Here is a 20,040-nt window from a genome sequence, read left to right as displayed (position 1 = left end):
ATATAATTATTATGATTTAATTGGCGTTCTACAATCATGAAATTTATAAAGAACTACATTAGAATCATAATTCTTAAATTTTAAACTTAAAATAAGAAATCATAACTTAAAAACGTTAAACCTAATAAAAATGGCATTTTTCGAGCACAAAGCTTTCTATTTTGTAAAGGTGTAGAGATTAACCTTTTTGACACAATTTATCCTTATTTTGGAGAAAAACAAATTTCAACAACTTAAGCCCGTGACTTTTCAGTCACAAAGGAAGAACCTTGCGAAAACTCCACAAATGTTCTCACAAAGTCTCTCTAATGTGTTCTCAGAACTCTTCATGGTATTTCTATATCATGCATACGCAATACGTTTACAAGTATCAACTCGTCGATTGAAACAGAGAGAAAGCACATTGAAGCCCAAGAAGAATGAATTATCAATTTTTTATTGCTTTCAGCAAGAATGGGGCACACAATCAAATTCTTACAAATGACAATAAAATGAATGGATAGTGAAGGGAAGAGACACCTGAGAGAGGCGATCCCCTGTGTATAGAGCTTTTTCTGATTCAGTCTTCACCACCCAAGACAAGCAGCAGCGCATCTGCAACAACTCTTACGACCCAAAAGACATAAACAATAGGGTGTCTGGTCTGCAACTAAGAGAAACTTCCAATGAGTGACAAATACATCTCTACAAGCAGATTCCAGAAACTCAAAAACTGATAAATATTGAATGAGATAAAATGAAACAAAATTCAAACATCAACAGCAGGACCAAGAATTCAGTGACAGATTTAAGAGCAACTCCGGGTCTGCTTCCCATGCCCATTTTTACATCATCGACTGCTCGAAAGCTTTTCTGATCTCGATGCATGGTTGCTCGCTCAACCTCATCGGTATCCACCACCAAACGGTTGTTGGGAAGCAAAACTACTACTCCCCATCGTTGGATTGTATCCACCGGGCATGGCGGATCCAGGAGGAAACCCATATGGTGGCATTTGAGATCCTTGCTCAATACCCATATTCATTCCCATGCCCATGCCCATACCCATGCCCATGCCCAAGCCCATACCCATGCCCGTACCCATTGGTTGATTCACTCCTCCATAGCCTCCCATACCAATGCCAGGACCCATCATGGGGTTTGGTGGCGGCCTAAGGGCACCAGCACCAGCTCGGCCTATCCCAGAACCAGATCCCATAGCTTTGCCCATGGTAACAGTTGATGTCACAGTAGCTGTTGTAGGTTTCTCCATCCTCTTTTCCTTACGGTTCATTGCTTCAAAATCAACTCCAATATCTGCCAGTGGATTTGTTTTAGCTGCATATGGAGAAAAGTTAAAGAGTTATCTTTCAGTTACACAAAGACAAATTAAAAAGCATCCGTGAATGAAGTCCAATTAAAAAGCATCCGTGAATGAAGTCCAAGCTCAAAACTATAGGAACTCACGGCCAGATATATTCAAGTTGACTAGCCCTCGGTTCAGGGTATCTGCCCAAACTGCAGACTTGGGTTCAAACTTTTCCTTGGCTGGTTGAGGAACTGTAACCAATGATCCTGTTGAAGGCGGAAGAAGGGGCTGATAGCTCATGGCGTTATTTTGTGTTGGTGGTCCAACTGGAGTTTGAGGAGCCATTTGAGAAGCGATGGGTGCAGCAGGACTTGTTAGGGGAAGGAAGTTTGCAGTATGGTATTGTGTGGTTGATCCGCCATTGTTTTGATATGCAAAGTGCGAAGCTGTAGATCCTTGCTGTTGGAGGAAGTTCCCATAAAAATGAGGACTTGACTGTCCAGGAAAACCTGTTAGGGATCCCGGTTGACTTGTTTGAGCTGAAAAGGCTGTCAGTGGTGCAGGCTGGTTGGCTTGGCCCAAATAGCCAGTCAGTGATGTTGCCGGGTGGCCAGCTTGAGCCAAAAAATCAGTCTCTGATTGATCGCCAATTTGAGCTGGAAAATCAGAATGCGTTGTAGGTTGGCCAGTTAGAGATGGGAAGTTCATCTGCGGTGCAGGTTGGCTGGCTTGAGCAGCACAAACAGTCATTGGTGCAGGTTGGGGTGCCTGCGCTGGAAAACCTGAGAATGATGTGGGTTGGCCATCCTGAGTTGGAAAACCTGTCTCTGAAGCCACAAGATGTGAAGATCCAGACGGTGGCAAAATATCTGCTAAAATATCAGTATTCTGGCTAGAGAGAGTTTGAGCAATTGGTTGAGGCAGTTCAGATCTTTGGTTGGTGCTAGGATGGAAGGAAGCATTACTAGGCGATTGAGCTGGGTCACCATCTATAGCAGAGAGAGCTCTAAAAGGACCATCACCAAATGGATCTTCAAAAGGCTGCACCAGAAGAAACTTAACCAAGCAAATAAGTACACAAGAGGATCAGAAAAAAAGATGTTAAGAAATAGTTTTTAAATTCATCTTCAAAATATGTAGTTATATAATTTGGAGAAATCCAAATCATTAATTAGCCAGAAATTTTTTTTTGTTGGCAATAACCCAAAATAAAAATGAGAAAGAAATCTGGAAAGAGTCAGAATTTTGTGGATGCAATAATATGACCAATTAACATCATGCAGCACAATATGTCAAGCTAGTATCCATTGAAATTCTTTTGATGTTCAGAAAGATACAAAGCTCCTAGGCTGATTTAGTTCATCAATGCTATTCCAAAAATCAATAATAATAATACAGAAAGCAAATAGAATGTTGCTACAGATCTACCTGATTTGTAACAGGGGATCCTGTTGCTGTGGCTGCAAATGTAGACCCATTGCTGATGTCTGCTGCTGATGAATTCACATCCGAGGCTGTAGGTCCACTTGCAACTGGCACAATTGCCAATTGGTCGGAGGAAAAAGGCTCTGACAAAGAGCCAAGCAAGTCCACTTCTGCACCATTTGCAGTAGCTGCGGGAGCTGATCAAAGAGGAAAAAGTGAGAATCAATAAATATTGTAGTTGCGCAAAAAGCAAAAGTAGCATCTTCAATTTTGGCGTGCCTTCAATCATGAATTTGCCAAGGACAATTTGTTGCACTCATGTGCAGAGGTTTGGAGTCATTAGCTTGGTAAACCAAAAGATCATACAGGTAAAATACATTAACAAGAATGGCCTCTGCAGTGTAACATAAATGAAAACAATCTATGACCCAATATATCGTGAAGTGCTTATTTGCATGAAATAACCATGGACCAAGTATAAATGTGATCACTTTTTATTTCACAGCAACATCCGCCTCAAGAAGCTAGACAAATAAATTCACATGCAAGAAAGCCTTTTTGGCTACTACAAATAGAAAAGGGAACAGATTTGTCACAAATGTAATTAGCTAAAGCTTAACAACAAGATTAAATGTACAGCTAAGGAAGAGAATAATATTAAACATGCAGCTAAACAAGAGAAGTACAGCTTAATGTACAAATAAATAAATAAAATCAAGCACAGGTTTTCATCTTTTTTATATATCAAATTGATAACTAGTCTTTAAATTGAAAATGGCTCCAAGCTGGAAGCACATGAGTTGCCACATGTTAATTTTTCCAACCAGATTCCAATCCTTAACTGTAGAAAAACTCAAATCTGCATGTGAAATCAATTTTCCTCAGATAATACATAATAGAGAGGTAATGAGTCACAGCACTCATACCCACAATCTGTGTGGAGAAAACATAATCACCAATAGGCTGGCTGATCCAGAAGCGCACACATGGAATTTGTCCATTAACAAATTGAATCTAATTGTAGAATAATCACGAACACATCCCAATACTTTATTGAGCTCACATTGTCAATTAGCATCATTCATCCCATTGCAAGTTTGTTACAGGGTTTTGGTGCCAGAGACCAAAATGGTTAAACTCAGTCTTACTGTACACAGACAAATTGGAACTATTGATACTTGCTGTTACACACGTTGATGCATAACACTCAAAAAGAATGGAGAAGGTAGGGGAAGAAGAAGAGAAGAAGCAGCAGAAGCTTTAGAAGAAGCCTAAGAAATAAGTAAAGCTGAGAAATAAAGATGGAAAGATAAACCAGCCTAAAATAAACAAGATAAGATAGCAAGATAAAACCTAATTTAATATAATCTCTAAAACCAAAACAGGAAACCTATAAAAATATCCCTATCACATGTCCATACAACAGATTCATCCATTCACACAAAGTGAACTTCAACACCATTTGCATCAAGCACTGTACTAAATTAAAAGACAATTACATTTCAGTATTTCTCTAATCTCATCAGATAAAAAAAAGAGAAAAAATCAATGCATGCAGCATATTGTCAAAGCATCTTGTGCACTAAAAATCTGGTGTATTCAAAATTGTGTTTGATTGAGAAAAAGCATGCTGGAATCTCTAGCAAATCTAACTGTAGATGCATCAACCATAAATTGCAGTTCCCCTTTTTCCCCCTGATAAGTAACCTGCCCTTCTAGACACATAGATAAGCACCATGAATCCAGCTTAAACTATGTTAGATGAGAAACAGTAATACATACTCAGGGAACTTACAAATTGGGTCTATTTCCATCAAGAAGGTGCTTGCAACACCCTAGTGAATCTAACCATACCTATGCCAAATACAACTCGTCTTCCTGGACATTTGGAGGAGCATCAAGCAAGTTTCCAACATGCTTGCTTATGCTGCCAGTCCAATGCAGTAGCATGTTTCAACAAATAAAATCAATAGGAACAATTAGACATGTACTGGAAAAAATCAACACACACAATATCAATTACAGCACGTAAAAGAGTGGCTTTGGACAAATATTGACATGCTAAACCCAATCAGGTAGAGCAAATGCTTAATTCAAAATTCAACTCAAGTAATCCTTGTTCTCAACTACTTGGAGTGAGCAAAACAGATCCTCTTTGCCATTCTGTGCTATGAAAAGCCATAATTTCAGTTGGTCCTCAAGTGTATCATATTTTTCTTTATTTTCTCAGTCCAAATTAGTTATGGTCTTTCTTGCTTGCAAACATTACTCTCAATAGAGATAATGCCACTTTTCCTTATCAGTACATCTATTCTCTCCATTGAATAAGCCAAAAGCATTCAATTAATCTTGTCATATTTTATCTAGAGCAAGTGGTACCTCTATCATTTTCCATATTCATTTATTTATAACCATGTCTCTCCTAATTTTACTAGATCCACCATGGTATCTTCATTTCAACTAACCTTAATTTCTAAAATGTTTCCTAATTGACCAACACTATGTACCACTGACCACATTGATCCTATAGTTGTCTAAAAGTTTTCTTTTAATCTTGTATGCATTCATTGGTCATGTACAACACCAAAAACATCTCTTTTTAGTTCATTTTGCTTAGTTCTTCAAGTCACATCCATACAAATCTCTCCATCTTGTTGTATGATTGAATCTAGGTACTCAGATTGTTGACAATCATAATAATTGGCCTTTAACATGGACCTTTCCCTCATTTCCATTCTGATTTTAATGAAGTTGCATTTTTTTTAATTTTATATTTTGATAACTAAGTTTTATTCTACAATTATTGCTTTGGTTTTACTTACATTATAACTTCCCGACTTTATAACTACTCTTGCACCTTCTAGCTCAGCGTTTTCTCTATAATTGCCATCCACAAAAATAATATCATAATCAAATAGTAGACTCAATAATAGGTCACCTGTACATGCCTAATCAAATCATCCATACTAATACAAAAACATAAAAGTCTTAAAAATGGAAATTGCTCCTGGTGTCTCCTACAAGTGTCCTCTCCATTGTCAAGGTTCAATAATACATATCTTGAGCCACTTCAGTATACCAACTTGTGATAACTTTTCTTTCTTTTTTCTTTTCTTTTTTTTTTAATCCATCATATCAAATCTCTACTAAACTTATCACACACTTTCTCCATATGAAAAAGACATTGGCGTAGTAGAACAAAGTCTGTACTACACAAAAGTAACAAGGTAAAGGTATTGACATTACTAGAATAGCAGGATTGGACAAAACTGAATCAGAAAAGATATGCACCTGAAAATCGGCTTTGTGGATCAAAGTCATTAAAACCATCAGCTTCCTTTTTTGGAGAAGCAAAAGCAGCAGCAGAAGCAGGTGCTGCAGATGTGCTGGGTGCAAAGCTTGCATGGCTCGGGCTAGTGCTTGTAGGAGGAGACATTTTGGGAGGAGATGCTGCTGAAGTTTCTCCTTTCCTTTTAACGACATAGTTAATAACAACTAAAGTATACCAAACATAGTTTGAAATGCAGGACAATACGACAACAATATTACCTTTCAACATGAACAGGGTACTGAGCCTCACCCACAGCTTCTTCATAACTAGGAGGAGCACCAAGATTTTGTTCCGAAAGTTTCCATTCATGTCGCCTGCCTGAAGAACTGGTAGAAGGAAGAGATACATTTCTGAATGTAAAAACTGCTACCATTAAAGCGAAAAAAAAAAATTTATACCACAATTATCAAATAAAATCAAATGTCTCTGTCTCAAGACAGGAAAATTCTAGTCACCTTGCATCTTGAGAATGCTCATCAGCTCTGGTGCCATTTCCTCTGCTACAAGAAAAGGATGGAGTTAAAATGGCTTGTAGCAAAAGGTCCTATCTTTGGCATAGTACAGATGATTTACATGAAAAAAAATATAAACTTCGTCATTAGGCCAGGCACCAGCACATCCATAGGATAAACTTCCTTGTTTTTTCAGTATCCTATCTTTGTCAAGAAACACTGCTACTTAATCTGTTTCATGTAATGACTTTCTATCTCATTAAAATAAATAATTCAACCATAGGATATTGCAGGATCTGATGAATAATATACAACTGTTGACCAATAAACCACTAACAAGTTTGTAATACTTCCACATACCTAAGTGAATTTTTACCATCATCTTCATAAGCACGGTCCCTTTCTTTGTCACAACTCCTAATTGATCCATGCCGGTAATCGTCGCTGCTTTGACTTCTTCCCCAGTAATCATCCTCCCGGTAACCATCTCTGCTGTAGCGTTCACCAGAATCTCTACCATAGCGATCTCCATCATGACCATATGACTCCCCATATCTACCATAGTGGTCATCATCCCTGTAGCCCCGTTCTCTTTCTCTCCCATAACCATTCCAGTCATCATCTCTGTACCCGTGACGACCTCCATAACGATCATCATCATATCGGTCACCATAGCCTCCTGTACTGTAATATGAACTTGGCCTATACATACCACCCAATGATGCACTGCGAAACCTATTGTTCACACAGCCTGGTCAAGAACATTGCTGAAGAAATATTTTAATGTGAATCCAATCTATAGAAGACTCTGTTTTTCTTTTTGCTTGATAAGTAAAATAAGATTTTTTTGATTTCAATAAGATTTTGTTTATCAAAAGATCCGAAAAAAAAACATTTAGAGAAAATTATGAATTAATAGTTCTTGCATCAAGAAATTACAAAAAAGAGAATGCCAGGAGTCACTAGATGTGATAAGGTTGGAGTGGCTCTTATTGAAGGTAATATGCATGAAACACAATTAAGATGATTCACTTATGTGAGAAGAATGAGCAACAAAGGCTCTTGAAATGAAATAAGTCTTTAGCAAAAGAGGTAGAGAAAGACTAAGAAAATCTCGGTGGGAGACTCTTAGGTATGATACGAGTTATAAGGGCTTTATAGAAGAGAAAAGACTAAATAGAAATAATTAGCAAGCTAGAATTCATATAGTCAACTCCACATAGGAGGATTGAGGTTTGATATGTTAATGTTGTTTCTTCTGCATTCCTCTGCCATTTTTTATCATATTTTGAATAACTGAGTCAACTCAATCCACATTTGGTTAGCTCCCCTTCTACAGGACCATCCCTTCTTTCACACGCTTTTTCCTTGACAATAGGTTGTTTTCTTAACGTTTAATTCTTAGAGGCTTCAATTGTTATCATTCTTCTTTCATTTTTTGATAGGAAAGGTAAGGACCATAAGCCCATGTCGATTAGTTAGACATTCCCTTGGTATAACTTGACAATCCTTAAGAACATTAGCAGTCCTCTGTCTCAGAAGAAAGTAGTCCATTTGGGTAGTTTATAGGCATTTTTATATGTGGCCTAGGGCTATCCACTTCTTGAATCTCATAGCTATGATGAGCTCATATGTCGTGGCAAAATTCAAAACAGTTTTGCCTTATTATCTGTTTCTCCAAATCTATGATTTCAATGTCATCTATATACTCATTCAATTCTCTTCCAACATAAACACTCTAAGAAAATTCCTTTATTTACAACATTCAAGGAAGGAAACCCTAAACCAAAAACACCAGGTTAGGTGTAACGTAGTTTAGCATGAAAGTATGAACAACAAAAAAAGCACTAGTCAGGCTGTAACATAATAACATACAATAGTAAATTATTTTATTAATATACTTAAGGTTAAAAAGAATCACCATTGAAGCCCATTTATTTGGAAATTGACACATGGTGCATTTGATGTTTGTGATGGCAATGCAAATGTCCCAAAAAAGAAAGAAAGAAAGAAACTGGCAAAAGATCAACATTGTAAGCCTTATATGTTGGGGACCGAACTTACTTGTCGCGGTTAGCAGCAGCCTTCTGTCGCACTTCTTGTATTCTTTCTTTATCATTTACTAGAACAACAAGACACTGAGATTTCTTTCTGACATTGCTTCCCTGATCCCTACCACTGGAATCAATATATTGAAAATTGGACAACGTCTATCAAGAGAGAAAACACTCTTGTAAGTAGCAGAATAAATTAAGCCAAATCATACCAAACCAGCCTCAACATTGCGCAAGAAAGAAAACATGTAAAACTGTAAGAGCCAAATAGCTTTGAGAAACCGAAAGTTACTGATATTTGATATGCATGTTCTCTGATCTCATCTATAACACGCTCTGACCCATGTGCGACCAAATATTCCAGCACGATCAAGGCCTGAAATAGAGAATCTATTTTTCAGTTGTCACTGCTACAAAATGTTTAGCAAAGGAACAAAATGGAAATAAAATGAAATCTTGGCATAAAGCATTTTAATTCAGATGGATTCGATCTACAGCAATAATTTTTGAAAATTAGTTCCAACTGCAGCCACAATGGAGTGCAAATGCAAGTGTGGATGGGTGGTTGTGTATGAATGCAGACAAGCATGCATATATATATATATATATATATATAGAGAGAGAGAGAGAGAGAGAGAGAGAGTCTCTGAAAAAATATCACCAGTACATGGTACATTGTTGCCGACCTTATAGACATGGCGCCAATTCTTGCCAGTATCATTAAGACGCTTCCAGATTACTGTCATGATCAACTGGTAGTCATGACTGCATGGATGATCAGTCATGAATCTCTTCCAATCAAAATAAGGATCATAAGGTACTTCAGAAAACAGTTGGTAAAGCTTACTAGTTTCTCGTAGCCTGTGAAATTTCAGAAAGAAGCGATCCATGAGGACCCCAGGGCTCATTGCTAGTAGCATCAAGAACCTGAAATACGTAGTTGGAGAAATACTAAATAGGAGATAATGGATAATCTGGCACTGGATTCGGAGACCAACCATCAACTACTTTTCAAACAAGTAATAGAATATCACAAGGTAAAGTGGATCATAAGAAAATAATCCAGCTGGATCATTGTCAGTATCAACTACCGATTGCTAAAGGAAATTTAACAATCGACAACTGGATCATCAGAAAATAATCCAGCTGCAGAACAAAGCGGTCATGCAATACATGTAAATTTGAAATTGGGATGATACATTTTTCTTTCATTGTGTAACTTTGTGTGTGTGTAATTTTTGGTTAATTTATAAAAAGAAAAAAGAAAAAGCAAACTTCTAGATTTAGCAGGAGATGGTAAAAGAAAACCTGAATATGCATCAAAACATTTCAAAACTCATAAAGAAACCTAAATGCATGAAACGAATAAGTGGAGACCATTGATGTCCATACTCCAAAGAACATGGGCTTCTAAAAGGGGGGTGCCGCATCCTGTTGGATACTATGTTGAGCGATACTCTTCTAACGCTTCCAGATAAATGCTAAAACCTGTAAACATATTCTTCTATTGCTTTACTTTTGACTTATTTTGAATAGAACTTTCTATGCAAGCATTTAGTATTTCTCTCCCAAAAAAAAATATTCTTGTAAGTTCAATGTAAAAAAGAAATTTTTGGTATTTCATATAATGAAATCTGGCTAATGGAAATGAAAAACTTGCTACACATTGGCAAGACAGATATGCACAGACATATAGTCAAGTTACCTTCTGCTCCACTCCAGGAACTTTAAGAACTTTCTTATTCACCTCCCTCTTACTGCAAGATACAGACAAGAACAGAATATCATGTCTTTATGAGATTATTAGAGGCTGATAAGAAAATAAGATAGTCATGGAAAATTATGAAGAATAAATTCTAGCAATTATGCATTTACTCTCAATACAAGTTTCAATAACAATCAGACTTACATTTCCCGAACTGTTTGATCAAATGCCTTCTTCATTGTAACTTCAGTTCAGGGTGCAAAGTTCTCCGCAACAGAATGAAACTTCAATTTTCTGTGTGTCGGGAAAAAAAGAAAATTCACCAGCTGTTATGCAAAACTATGAGACACCTCTAATTCACCAACATAAGGACATCCAGTCATTATCAGATTGTGGTGACAAGTAAGAAGCTCAGCAGTACTAGTGTTTTCTTCTTTCTCCCAACAGTAAGTCCCATATGTAATGCATTGAGGGAGAGAAACAAGGGCAAATTTGAAGGACAAATACCGGACTGGTCGATCTTAAAACTATGAACATCATAGCTAATGTATAAAGCATAATAAGGTTTCCTAGCCAAAAAATACAAAAAACAAAGCATAATAAGGTTAAGTTCAGACAGAACATTAGTGATTTTAAAGACACAAATATTCGTGTGTTTTGGAGCAAAGACTGCCATTCAGCCAAACAGAGTCATAGAATTAAATTTCCATTTTGGAAATATATATATAACAAGTTGTATGCAGAAAATCTTTCTAGAGAAACTTAACAAGGCACATAACATGACCCTTAAATGGTCATTGAATCAAGGGAATGTACTGGGGTTTAGGCACCCATTGTTAGCGTTAATGTTACAGATTGATATTATCTCTACACCACACAAGTTAATTAGGCTCATTACATAATTTATTCCCAGGTAGAATGAGAATCCTCTAAAAGTTTCATGTTTGCAGACGCACTCGCAAAGGAAAGGTAAAACAAAGAAAGAAAGAAGAAAACATGGAAATTACAGCATCATACTGGCAGTCAACAGAAAAAAGGTATTAAAAATAGATCCATTACAGCAAATAGAGAGCCACGAAAGAAACCGGCCAAACAAAGCCAAAAAGCATTGTCTGGAGAACAACATTAACAAAAATTGAACCAGTCAGAGCGTTAGAAGACGAAATTCACCAAGTCTAACTACCACCATATTTGACTAGATAAAAGGTTGACTATCAAAATTAATGCAGAACAAATTCTCCATCAATTGGAAGAAGAATGATGATGAAAGGAAACGTTAACGTAGCTAATCGAATAGCACTTCACAGATCGCGAACCGGAATCAAACGACAGAACAAGGTATGATTCTACATCGAACGCATTCTGAGCTGAATCCGCGTCGAACGAACAAAAGATAGAATCGGAATCAAATCTGAACCAATCGATCAGCCGCAAGAAAGGAGAAAATGCCGAACCTGATCGAATTCTACGCCCTAAGCAGAGGGCGTCGCAATGCGAAGATATCAATCGCCAATCCGGAGACAGACGAAGCCACAGAGAGAGAGAGAGAGAGAGGGAGGGAGAGAGAGAATGGAATGGCAAAGTTGGCAGGGAGGGAGAAGGACAGAGAGAGGCTTTTATGGCATTCCATTCGAGACTTGATGCTGAGGTGGCGGTGATGGGACCGACAATACCGCACGTGCCACCCAGTCAAATAATTAACTTTTCCGTGGAATGATGACATCTCGCTCATCGGTCCGACCAGCTAGTCGGTCTGTCCAATAAACCGACCAGCTATTTGTACGTCATTGACCAATTTTATGTTTTTATTTTTGTATTTTTATGATTTTTTTTTATCATCACTCAAATTTTTAATTTAATTTTTAAGTCAATTTAATTTTTTTATATAATAATTTAAACTTTTATTATTTCGATTACACTTATAAATCTATATTTTCTACTTAATTTAATTTATGTATTTTTACATATAAAAAAAGGATAAAATGAGATGATAAAATAAACGTAAGGCTCTGTTCAAGTTAAATTATAAGGGTTAAATTGATTCGAAAATATAAATTTAAATATATAATCAAAATAATAAAAAAATAAATTGTCATACAATAAAAAGTCAAAGTAAAATGATTAAATTAACTCAAAAATATAGATCTAGGATGTAATTGAGATAATAAAAAATTTAAATGACCACAAAAAAAAAGTGAAAATACATAAATAAAAATATAAGTTTGGCTAATATTATTTTTTATTATTTAATTTTAATATTTATAAAATGAATAATATTTTCTTTCTAAATTAATAACATTTATTCTCAAAATATTAATTGTTTTAAACATTTTTAAAATTATTTAAAATGTCTTTTAAAAAATATTTATAATTTATAAAAAGTTATACTCTCTTTAATTTTTTTTATCAATTTTTGCTAATAAAAAACAATAAAATTACTTAATTGTGAGGTTTATATTAACGAATACCTCTTTAGTTTTTACTAATAGAAGAAGTTAAAGAAAAATTAAGTGAGAAGCTGAAGTTTAACAAAAAAAATTAAAGTTTAGTGGTTATGATAATAAAAATTAAAATATAGTTGCTAATTTGTTATGAAGGGTAAGCTTGGGAACTATTAAAGTAAATAAATTTGAATAAAAATTCTTAGTTAGTGTTTAATAAAGGAGCCGAGCTCCGGTACTTATTCAACTCAAGTAAGTAAACTTTGCTAGAGGGAAGAGCGAGTTTATCTAAATAGAACGATGACGTTTTGTTTTCTATTGATCAGGGCCGACCCAACCCTAAAGTCATGTATACCATGGCATAAGACCCTCAAAATTAAAAGACCCAAAATTTAAAAAATTTGTAATATATATGTATATATATATTTATTTATTTTTTAATAATAAATATTTTATTAATAAATTTAAATACAAAATATTATAAATTTTTTAACTTCCCTACGTGAATGTAAATATTTTTTTACATTAATATTTTGTTTTGTTTATTTCTATAAGAGAATCATGAATATATAATTTTTATTTGCACTGATCATCTTCTTAGAGTTTCAATAAAAATTAATTTTATTTTTCTTTGTTTATTGTAGTAAATGTTGGAAATGTATGCCCTAAAGACACGTTTTGTTTAATTTATGGTAATGATATTTCTTTTATTCAGTTTATGACACATATATTATTTGCATTTAATTGTTGGAAATGTGTCCATGCTATTAAGTAAGTGATTCATGTGATGGGACGTTCTTCACAGTTAGGCATGAATCATGGGTACTTAATAAGTAAGAAAATATTACTCTTGATCTTTTGATAGAACTGGGCATTCTATCATGATAAGATCATTGTGCAATAGATCCTAATGGAGGATGGCTTGCCTTAACTAGTAAACAGTCCGTTTACTCTAATTGTACAAGCGCATTTGGAATGCGTAGAGTGGACCTGTGATAGAAGCTAATGACAAAGTACTAATTATCATGGAGCTAGTCTATCACTGCTACTACGTGGACGAGTACTTTAATACTTGAGTATTAGTTGGTGGTCTAGTGAACCTAGAGCTATATTCTTAGATTCATTGTAGGTGAGGTCTATCAAAGATCAATATCCTTTTGAGTTGGGAGTATGGTTTCTAATTAGCTAAGACAGACTAATACAAGATAGTTTCTGTGATTCACCCCCTTGTGATTGTCCAAGAATAATCAAATAATCCAGGGCCCTGGGAACGTGACTTAAGAGTGTGTGCTTCTGGGTAGCTCCCAGTGATAAGCAAGTACATTCGAGTAGTTACGAATTATTGGACTAGTGATCTAAGGATGGTAGAAATCATTTAGAAAGGTGTTAGTACATTATTCCTTTCTAAATGATGGGTGTTACGCAGAGGGATATTTTCGTCATTACACTAGTAGGTCAAAGATATGGCATATGCAAAATTATTCGTGGGGTCAGTGTTACCATATGGTGATAGTTGGAACACTTAGAATGACAAAATATAGCTACTAGGTAGCAGGGATATTTTGGTCATTTTAGTAGCCGTGAATAATTTGTCTTTTGGTCCCCGGGGTAGCTCGATGTAACTCATGTATTTTTTAATACATTTGGCTTGTTGGATGAATTACATTGAGAGAGAATTATTTTATTCAGAATGGTCTATAATTAATTGGGCTAGAGTAAAATAATAGTTCATTAGGGTTTTTAATTAATTAATTGGGCTAACCCAATTAGAAAATTAATTAAATGATCTTGGCCCATTAGGGTTTGGCCCACTAGGGTTTTAACCCTAGGGTTCTCCCTATATATTCTCTCATTATTTGTTTTTTCATCCAAGTTGTTTTTCATTCTTCTTCACCGAAGAAAGGCCACGAGTTCGAGTCATATTTCGGAAGAACGAAAGAGAGTCTCGAAGTTCCGATGCGAAGGAGCCGAAGGATAGCAGGACAGCCGTCGTCTCCACCACGCGAAGAAGCTACCGCGCATCCTGCCCCTATCGCCCCATTCCGACCGGTAATCTGCCGTAAAAGTAAGTCTCTTAGATTCTAATCAATACGAGGATCGTTTTTGATTAAAACGCTTCCGTTGCATGCTTTTGTATCCTCGTTTTTGATCCTTCAGTAAATTGTTTGGCCTTTTTATTTTTATTTTTTAATCTCTGAGACATTATATTTTAGTTAAAAATTTATTATCGTTAAAAGATTATTATATTTTGTAGTTGATTGAATTTTAATAATTTTTTTCTTTTTTATTTAATAAAATGCTAAAATGTTTGGGTAAAAAAGTGTATTATTTATTTTTTTATAAAAAAATTAATATTCAAAAGTCTCAACAAATCTTTTCACCTAAGACCCCAACTCTATTGGGCCGACTCTGCAATTGAGTAACAAATACTTAGAATGCGTTCTCTTTACTGTTTTTAAGTCATTTTTAGTTTTCGATTTTTTAAAATAATGAAAATATATTCTCTTTGCTATTTTTAAAAACATATTTTTTAAAATAAAAAAAATTATAAAGAAAATTCAAAATAATAAAAAGTTATTTTGAGTGTTTTCATCTAAAACAAATTCTAAACTCAAAACACATTTATTTATTTATTCATATTTTATTATTGTAATAGAAAAAAATATTACAAAATATATTAACATTAAATATTTCTAATTTACTGAATAATTAAATTTATTGAATAAAATATTATTAAAAAATTATTCTCAATTTTTGTTTTGAGAAACAATTTTTCAAAATGATAAACAGAATGCATTTTCAGTTTTTTGAAAATAAACTTCCAAAATAGAAAACTAAAAATGAATTCAAAATTCAAAATTAAAAATTAAAATACAAAGAGAACTTAAATTCTAAAACCCTCTTGCGATTTCACTCATGCACACTGATAGTCTCCAATTCTCCATTGTCCCGAATCAACTTTATCGCAATCTTTTTGTCATCATCTCAACCAAGTAAGTCATTGATTTAGGATACAACTTGTTTTGATTTTGCATTTGGTTTAGGGTTTGCTCACATTGTTGGTGTTTTTTTGCTTACATTGTAGGTTCATTGTAGTGTTAATTGGAATTCTTGGACAATTTCATTGTACTTGTTTCCTCTTTGAAGTGCCATTCTAATTGGGGGGAGGGGTGATATATATTATTAGGTAATGTTTGTGAAAATAAATAAAATAATATTGTATCAAGATAATGTTAAAATATTTTTCAGACCAAAATATGAAATGATCAAAACAAGTTTGAAAAATATTTCAATATTTTTATTAAATTATTTATTAAATTTTTTAAAATGCACTGAATGACTCAAGCATCATTTTTTCTTATTGGTAAGGATCAAGATATGTTTATCTTGAGGGAGAAAAATAAGTATAAATAAAAAAATCTAAATAAAAAGTCACGTGACTTCTTTTCTAAGACTTGCTAGATAAATTTAATAAATATATTAAAAATGACAAAAACTTAAAATATTTTTTATATATTATATTTTTTGATATATGTATTGATTAACAAACACTACTTTATGACCAACTCAAGGGGTTGGAGGGCCTAGCCACATGCCTCACCAACCTACCCCTTGAGCCGACCCTGCACTACCTTAATGAAAACACTATATGAATATGAATATATTATATTTTATGTTATATAAATACTAAATATATAATATATCAATTTATAATAGTTATTAAAAATATTATAAATAAGCATCTAAATAGTATTTTTTTGTTATTAAAGAAAGTGAAAGGTGTAAATGTGACAAAAACAAAATCGATAATGGTACAAAAGAAAATACTATTGGTATATCATTGTGTACACCTTGAACTACACAATGATGTTAAAATATTTAAAATACTCTTTATCAAGGCGATGAGATGAGGCGAGGCGGTGAGGTGTCGTGAAGCAGTGAGGCGCATAACTAAAGTATCCCTCATTAAAGGTGTTGAGACAGTGAGACACAATAAGGCGAAGCGAGGTAACAAGACGTGAGAGATATTTTTATCATTTAAATACATTATGTAACTCAAAGTGTATATAAATAATGTACCAATAACATGACTATAGTACAAAACAACGGGGCCTAGCTGGATTGGACAAGGCATGCTCATTGTGTGCCTTATAGATTTCACCACCAATCATGCATATATCCAATCAATCAAGTTAGTCGGGCCCACAGACCTTCTAATTGGGACAAATGGGGTAGACCCATCGTGTTTATAGGACATTTTTATTTATTTATTTATTTTTTTAGGTGAAAGTGTCAATTAATTCTTGTCTTTTAGTCTTTATTTTTTTTAAAGAGTTAAATACACTCTCCTATATTTAAATTTGAGATTGTGATTCATACTCAATTACTAATATTAAAAAATAATTTTTGACCACTATTTTAAATATTACTCTATTATTTCTTATAAATTCATATACATTAACTTGCACACATCAAACTGATAAAATTCTAATCAAAGAGTGATGGATATAGTCTCCAAAAATAACATTCGCTTGGTGTTTCAAGTTTGAACCATGAATCAACTCAAATTCTTTATCTTCCAAAATCACTTGAGCTAAACCTTAAGGGTTAAATACTTAAACCACTTTTATTTTTTTAACGTAGGAAACACACGAAAGTCTATGATCAATGCACAATCTTTGACCGAGACTATCTCACCTTCTCAAAAACCTATGACCCTCACACTTCGAATTAAGCAAACAAGTAAATGAATCGCGAGTTGAAACCCATGCCCTAGTGGCTGCACTCTCACCCTGCAATTAAAACACAATAAAAATAAATCATAATAAAACTTTTATATTTTTTTTATTTTAGTGAGAGGTTTATACTCGCCAGTGTACGAGTGCAGTTGTAGTCCAAATTTAAATTTATATTTTCTGGATGAATCCAGGTCGTCCACTGAGAGATTTATTTATGGCAAAAGAAAAAGAATGTCACACACACGCACACGCATTTGGACAAATTGACAACAAGATTTTTTATGGTTTTGTTTTTAGACAACAGATACTAGAAAATAAAGTAAGGCAAAAATTGAAATAAACATTAAACGTAAAAATATGAATTTGGATAGTGCTTGAGTTAAGACAATTTCAGTACCAACCCGTTGATTCCCAAATTTTAGCATAAAAAAATTAGCAACATTAATTTAATTTCAGATATGAGGGTTTGTTATTAAATGCAATTAGAGATGATGATAGTTTTAGGTTAAGCAATCCCCATACATGATATGCGAGATTCTAATTTAAGCAACCACCATAAATCCAATTGCAATTAATACACAAAATAATTAAATTAATCATCTGGGTTTAGGTATGATAGCGTTTCCAGTTCTAGTAACTCTCATACATGGCATGAAAGCTCTAAGTTAGGCTTACGCTCCAATCCAAACCTAGTGATTTTTTAATAATTAATACACACTCATACTGAAATTTAAATTAATGTTACTTATTTAAAGCGCAGCTTTCTTTGGGAATCATTGGCGTTGGACACTGTCCTTGCCTTAACCCAAGATTAGATTTAACTACTCATTTTTATTTGAAAGTTAATTGACATAAATTTAAATGACGTAATTTAAATAACAGAATTTAAATGACAAGAAATTTAAAGGCATAAACTAACCGGCCATTTAGGCGGTGGATAATTAAATGACAAGAATTAAAATTGCAGAAATTTAAAGGCATAAACTAACCGGCCATTTAGGCGGTGGATAATTAAATGACAAGAATTAAAATTGCAGAAATTTAAAGGCACAAATTAACCGGCCATTTAGGCGGTGAATAATAAAGTAATAATAAATGACATAAGAATTTAAAAGAAGAAAGAAAAAAGTAAGATTATAAGAGAAAGTACTAAAGAAAATGAGAAAGAACAAGAACAATTCTCAAAGAGAGAATTATAAGGAAACAACTAAACTTTTATTCAAGAATAATAATCACACTTACAAATGCAAGCAAGTGAGCTATTTATAGTCCACAAGATGCAATACAAACCACACAATTTCAATTATTCAATTAGACATAATTATATCTAATGGGCACTCACACACTTAAAGTTAAATGGATTTTAGCTATAATACACACCTAATATTAAATGGATTTTAGCTAAAATACATACCTAATAAAGCACTCATAAAGTTAAATGGATTTTAGCTATAATATCCACCTAATAGTTAAATGGATTTTAGCTAAAAAACACACCTAATAAAGCTCTCACATAAAAAATAAAAATAGATTTCTATAAATTGGTTTTTAATCTTCATTAGGATTAAAAATAATCCTTGGGCCTTCTCCAAATAATATTTTCCATGGATTGCTCAAATTGGGCCTTAATTCTTCATGGGCTTGAATTCTTCATGGACTTTAATTTTTCATGGGTTTGATTTCTTCATGGACTTGATTTCTCCATGGCTTTGATTTCTTCATGGACTTGAATTCTTCATGGACTTTAAGTCTTCATGGGCTTGAATTCTTCATGCCTAAAAAAAATAAAAAAAATTTAATGTTATTAATAAATTATATATTATATATATGTATTACACATGGCACATATATATATTAGATTATATTATATATATATTACATGCATGCATATAATAATATATATGTATTATATATAATTTTATATATTATTATTATTTACTTTAGAACTTCATTTCATTCATCTTTCAATTTAAATTTACATATAACCATAAAATATATATTAATATCTAATTTAAACCATATTTAAGATCGAAAGAAGGGTATAATTATAACAAAATTTTTACAAAATTAACCACTAATCACCTAGCCCTATGAATATATGCAGATTATCAGCAATCGCACAGAGACAAATTCAGTCCATTGACCTTGCAATAACCTAAGCTTTCAAGAGTGTGTCGTAGACCATCTGCACTATCTTAGAGGTTTAAGAGGTGGTTTGACTTACCCATTTTTTAGCAGCTTTTAAGTTGTGTAAAATTTAAAAGTTATATAATGTTTAGATAAATATATTTTTAAACTATCAGTTAATAGTTATATATTTGATTTAAAAGAACTGATGAGTTATTAAAATTTGACCAAAAAATGAAAATAGACATGTTAAATAATACAAATAAAATGTATAAAAATATTAATTTTTAAATGATAAAAAGAGACAGCGATAGAGGCAATAGAGATGACGAATGACGGGCTAGGGCGACGAAAATGACGATAACAACAAACAACAACGACAGTGGCAGCCACAGATGAGCTTGGAGACAGAAAAGACAAATGGAGAAAAAAAATATAAATTGAAAATGTATGTTTTGTTTGAAGATAAAAAAAATAA

The 20,040-nt window shown here is 33.6% G+C and overlaps 1 protein-coding gene across 6 annotated transcripts; it reads right to left on the bottom strand.

Moving 5' to 3' along the window:
• Window positions 1–416: 416 nt before the first annotated feature.
• Window positions 417–11,850, bottom strand: LOC127787916 (clathrin interactor EPSIN 2-like). Of its 6 annotated transcripts, none has more exons than XM_052315983.1 (14): window positions 11,710–11,850; window positions 10,460–10,549; window positions 10,256–10,307; window positions 9,398–9,477; window positions 9,237–9,315; window positions 8,843–8,926; window positions 8,561–8,706; window positions 6,857–7,231; window positions 6,500–6,544; window positions 6,263–6,370; window positions 6,005–6,183; window positions 2,717–2,910; window positions 1,447–2,344; window positions 417–1,317 (listed from the first exon to the last, which is right to left on the bottom strand). In XM_052315983.1, the coding sequence occupies exons 2-14, from the start codon at window positions 10,492–10,494 to the stop codon at window positions 884–886; spliced, it is 2,709 nt and encodes a 902-aa protein (XP_052171943.1). In that variant the 5' UTR covers window positions 10,495–10,549; window positions 11,710–11,850; the 3' UTR covers window positions 417–883. The 6 variants fall into 6 exon arrangements, with proteins under 6 accessions (XP_052171943.1, XP_052171945.1, XP_052171944.1 ...); XM_052315985.1 differs by having other exon boundaries at window positions 1,447–2,329; XM_052315984.1 differs by having other exon boundaries at window positions 6,500–6,541.
• Window positions 11,851–20,040: the final 8,190 nt, after the last annotated feature.

The sequence above is a fragment of the Diospyros lotus genome, chromosome 13 (assembly GCF_014633365.1).
Source record: "Diospyros lotus cultivar Yz01 chromosome 13, ASM1463336v1, whole genome shotgun sequence".
Classification (NCBI taxonomy): domain Eukaryota; kingdom Viridiplantae; phylum Streptophyta; class Magnoliopsida; order Ericales; family Ebenaceae; genus Diospyros; species Diospyros lotus.
The sequence above is the reverse complement of the archived record's forward strand: the minus strand, read 5'-3'. Positions and strand labels throughout refer to the sequence as shown.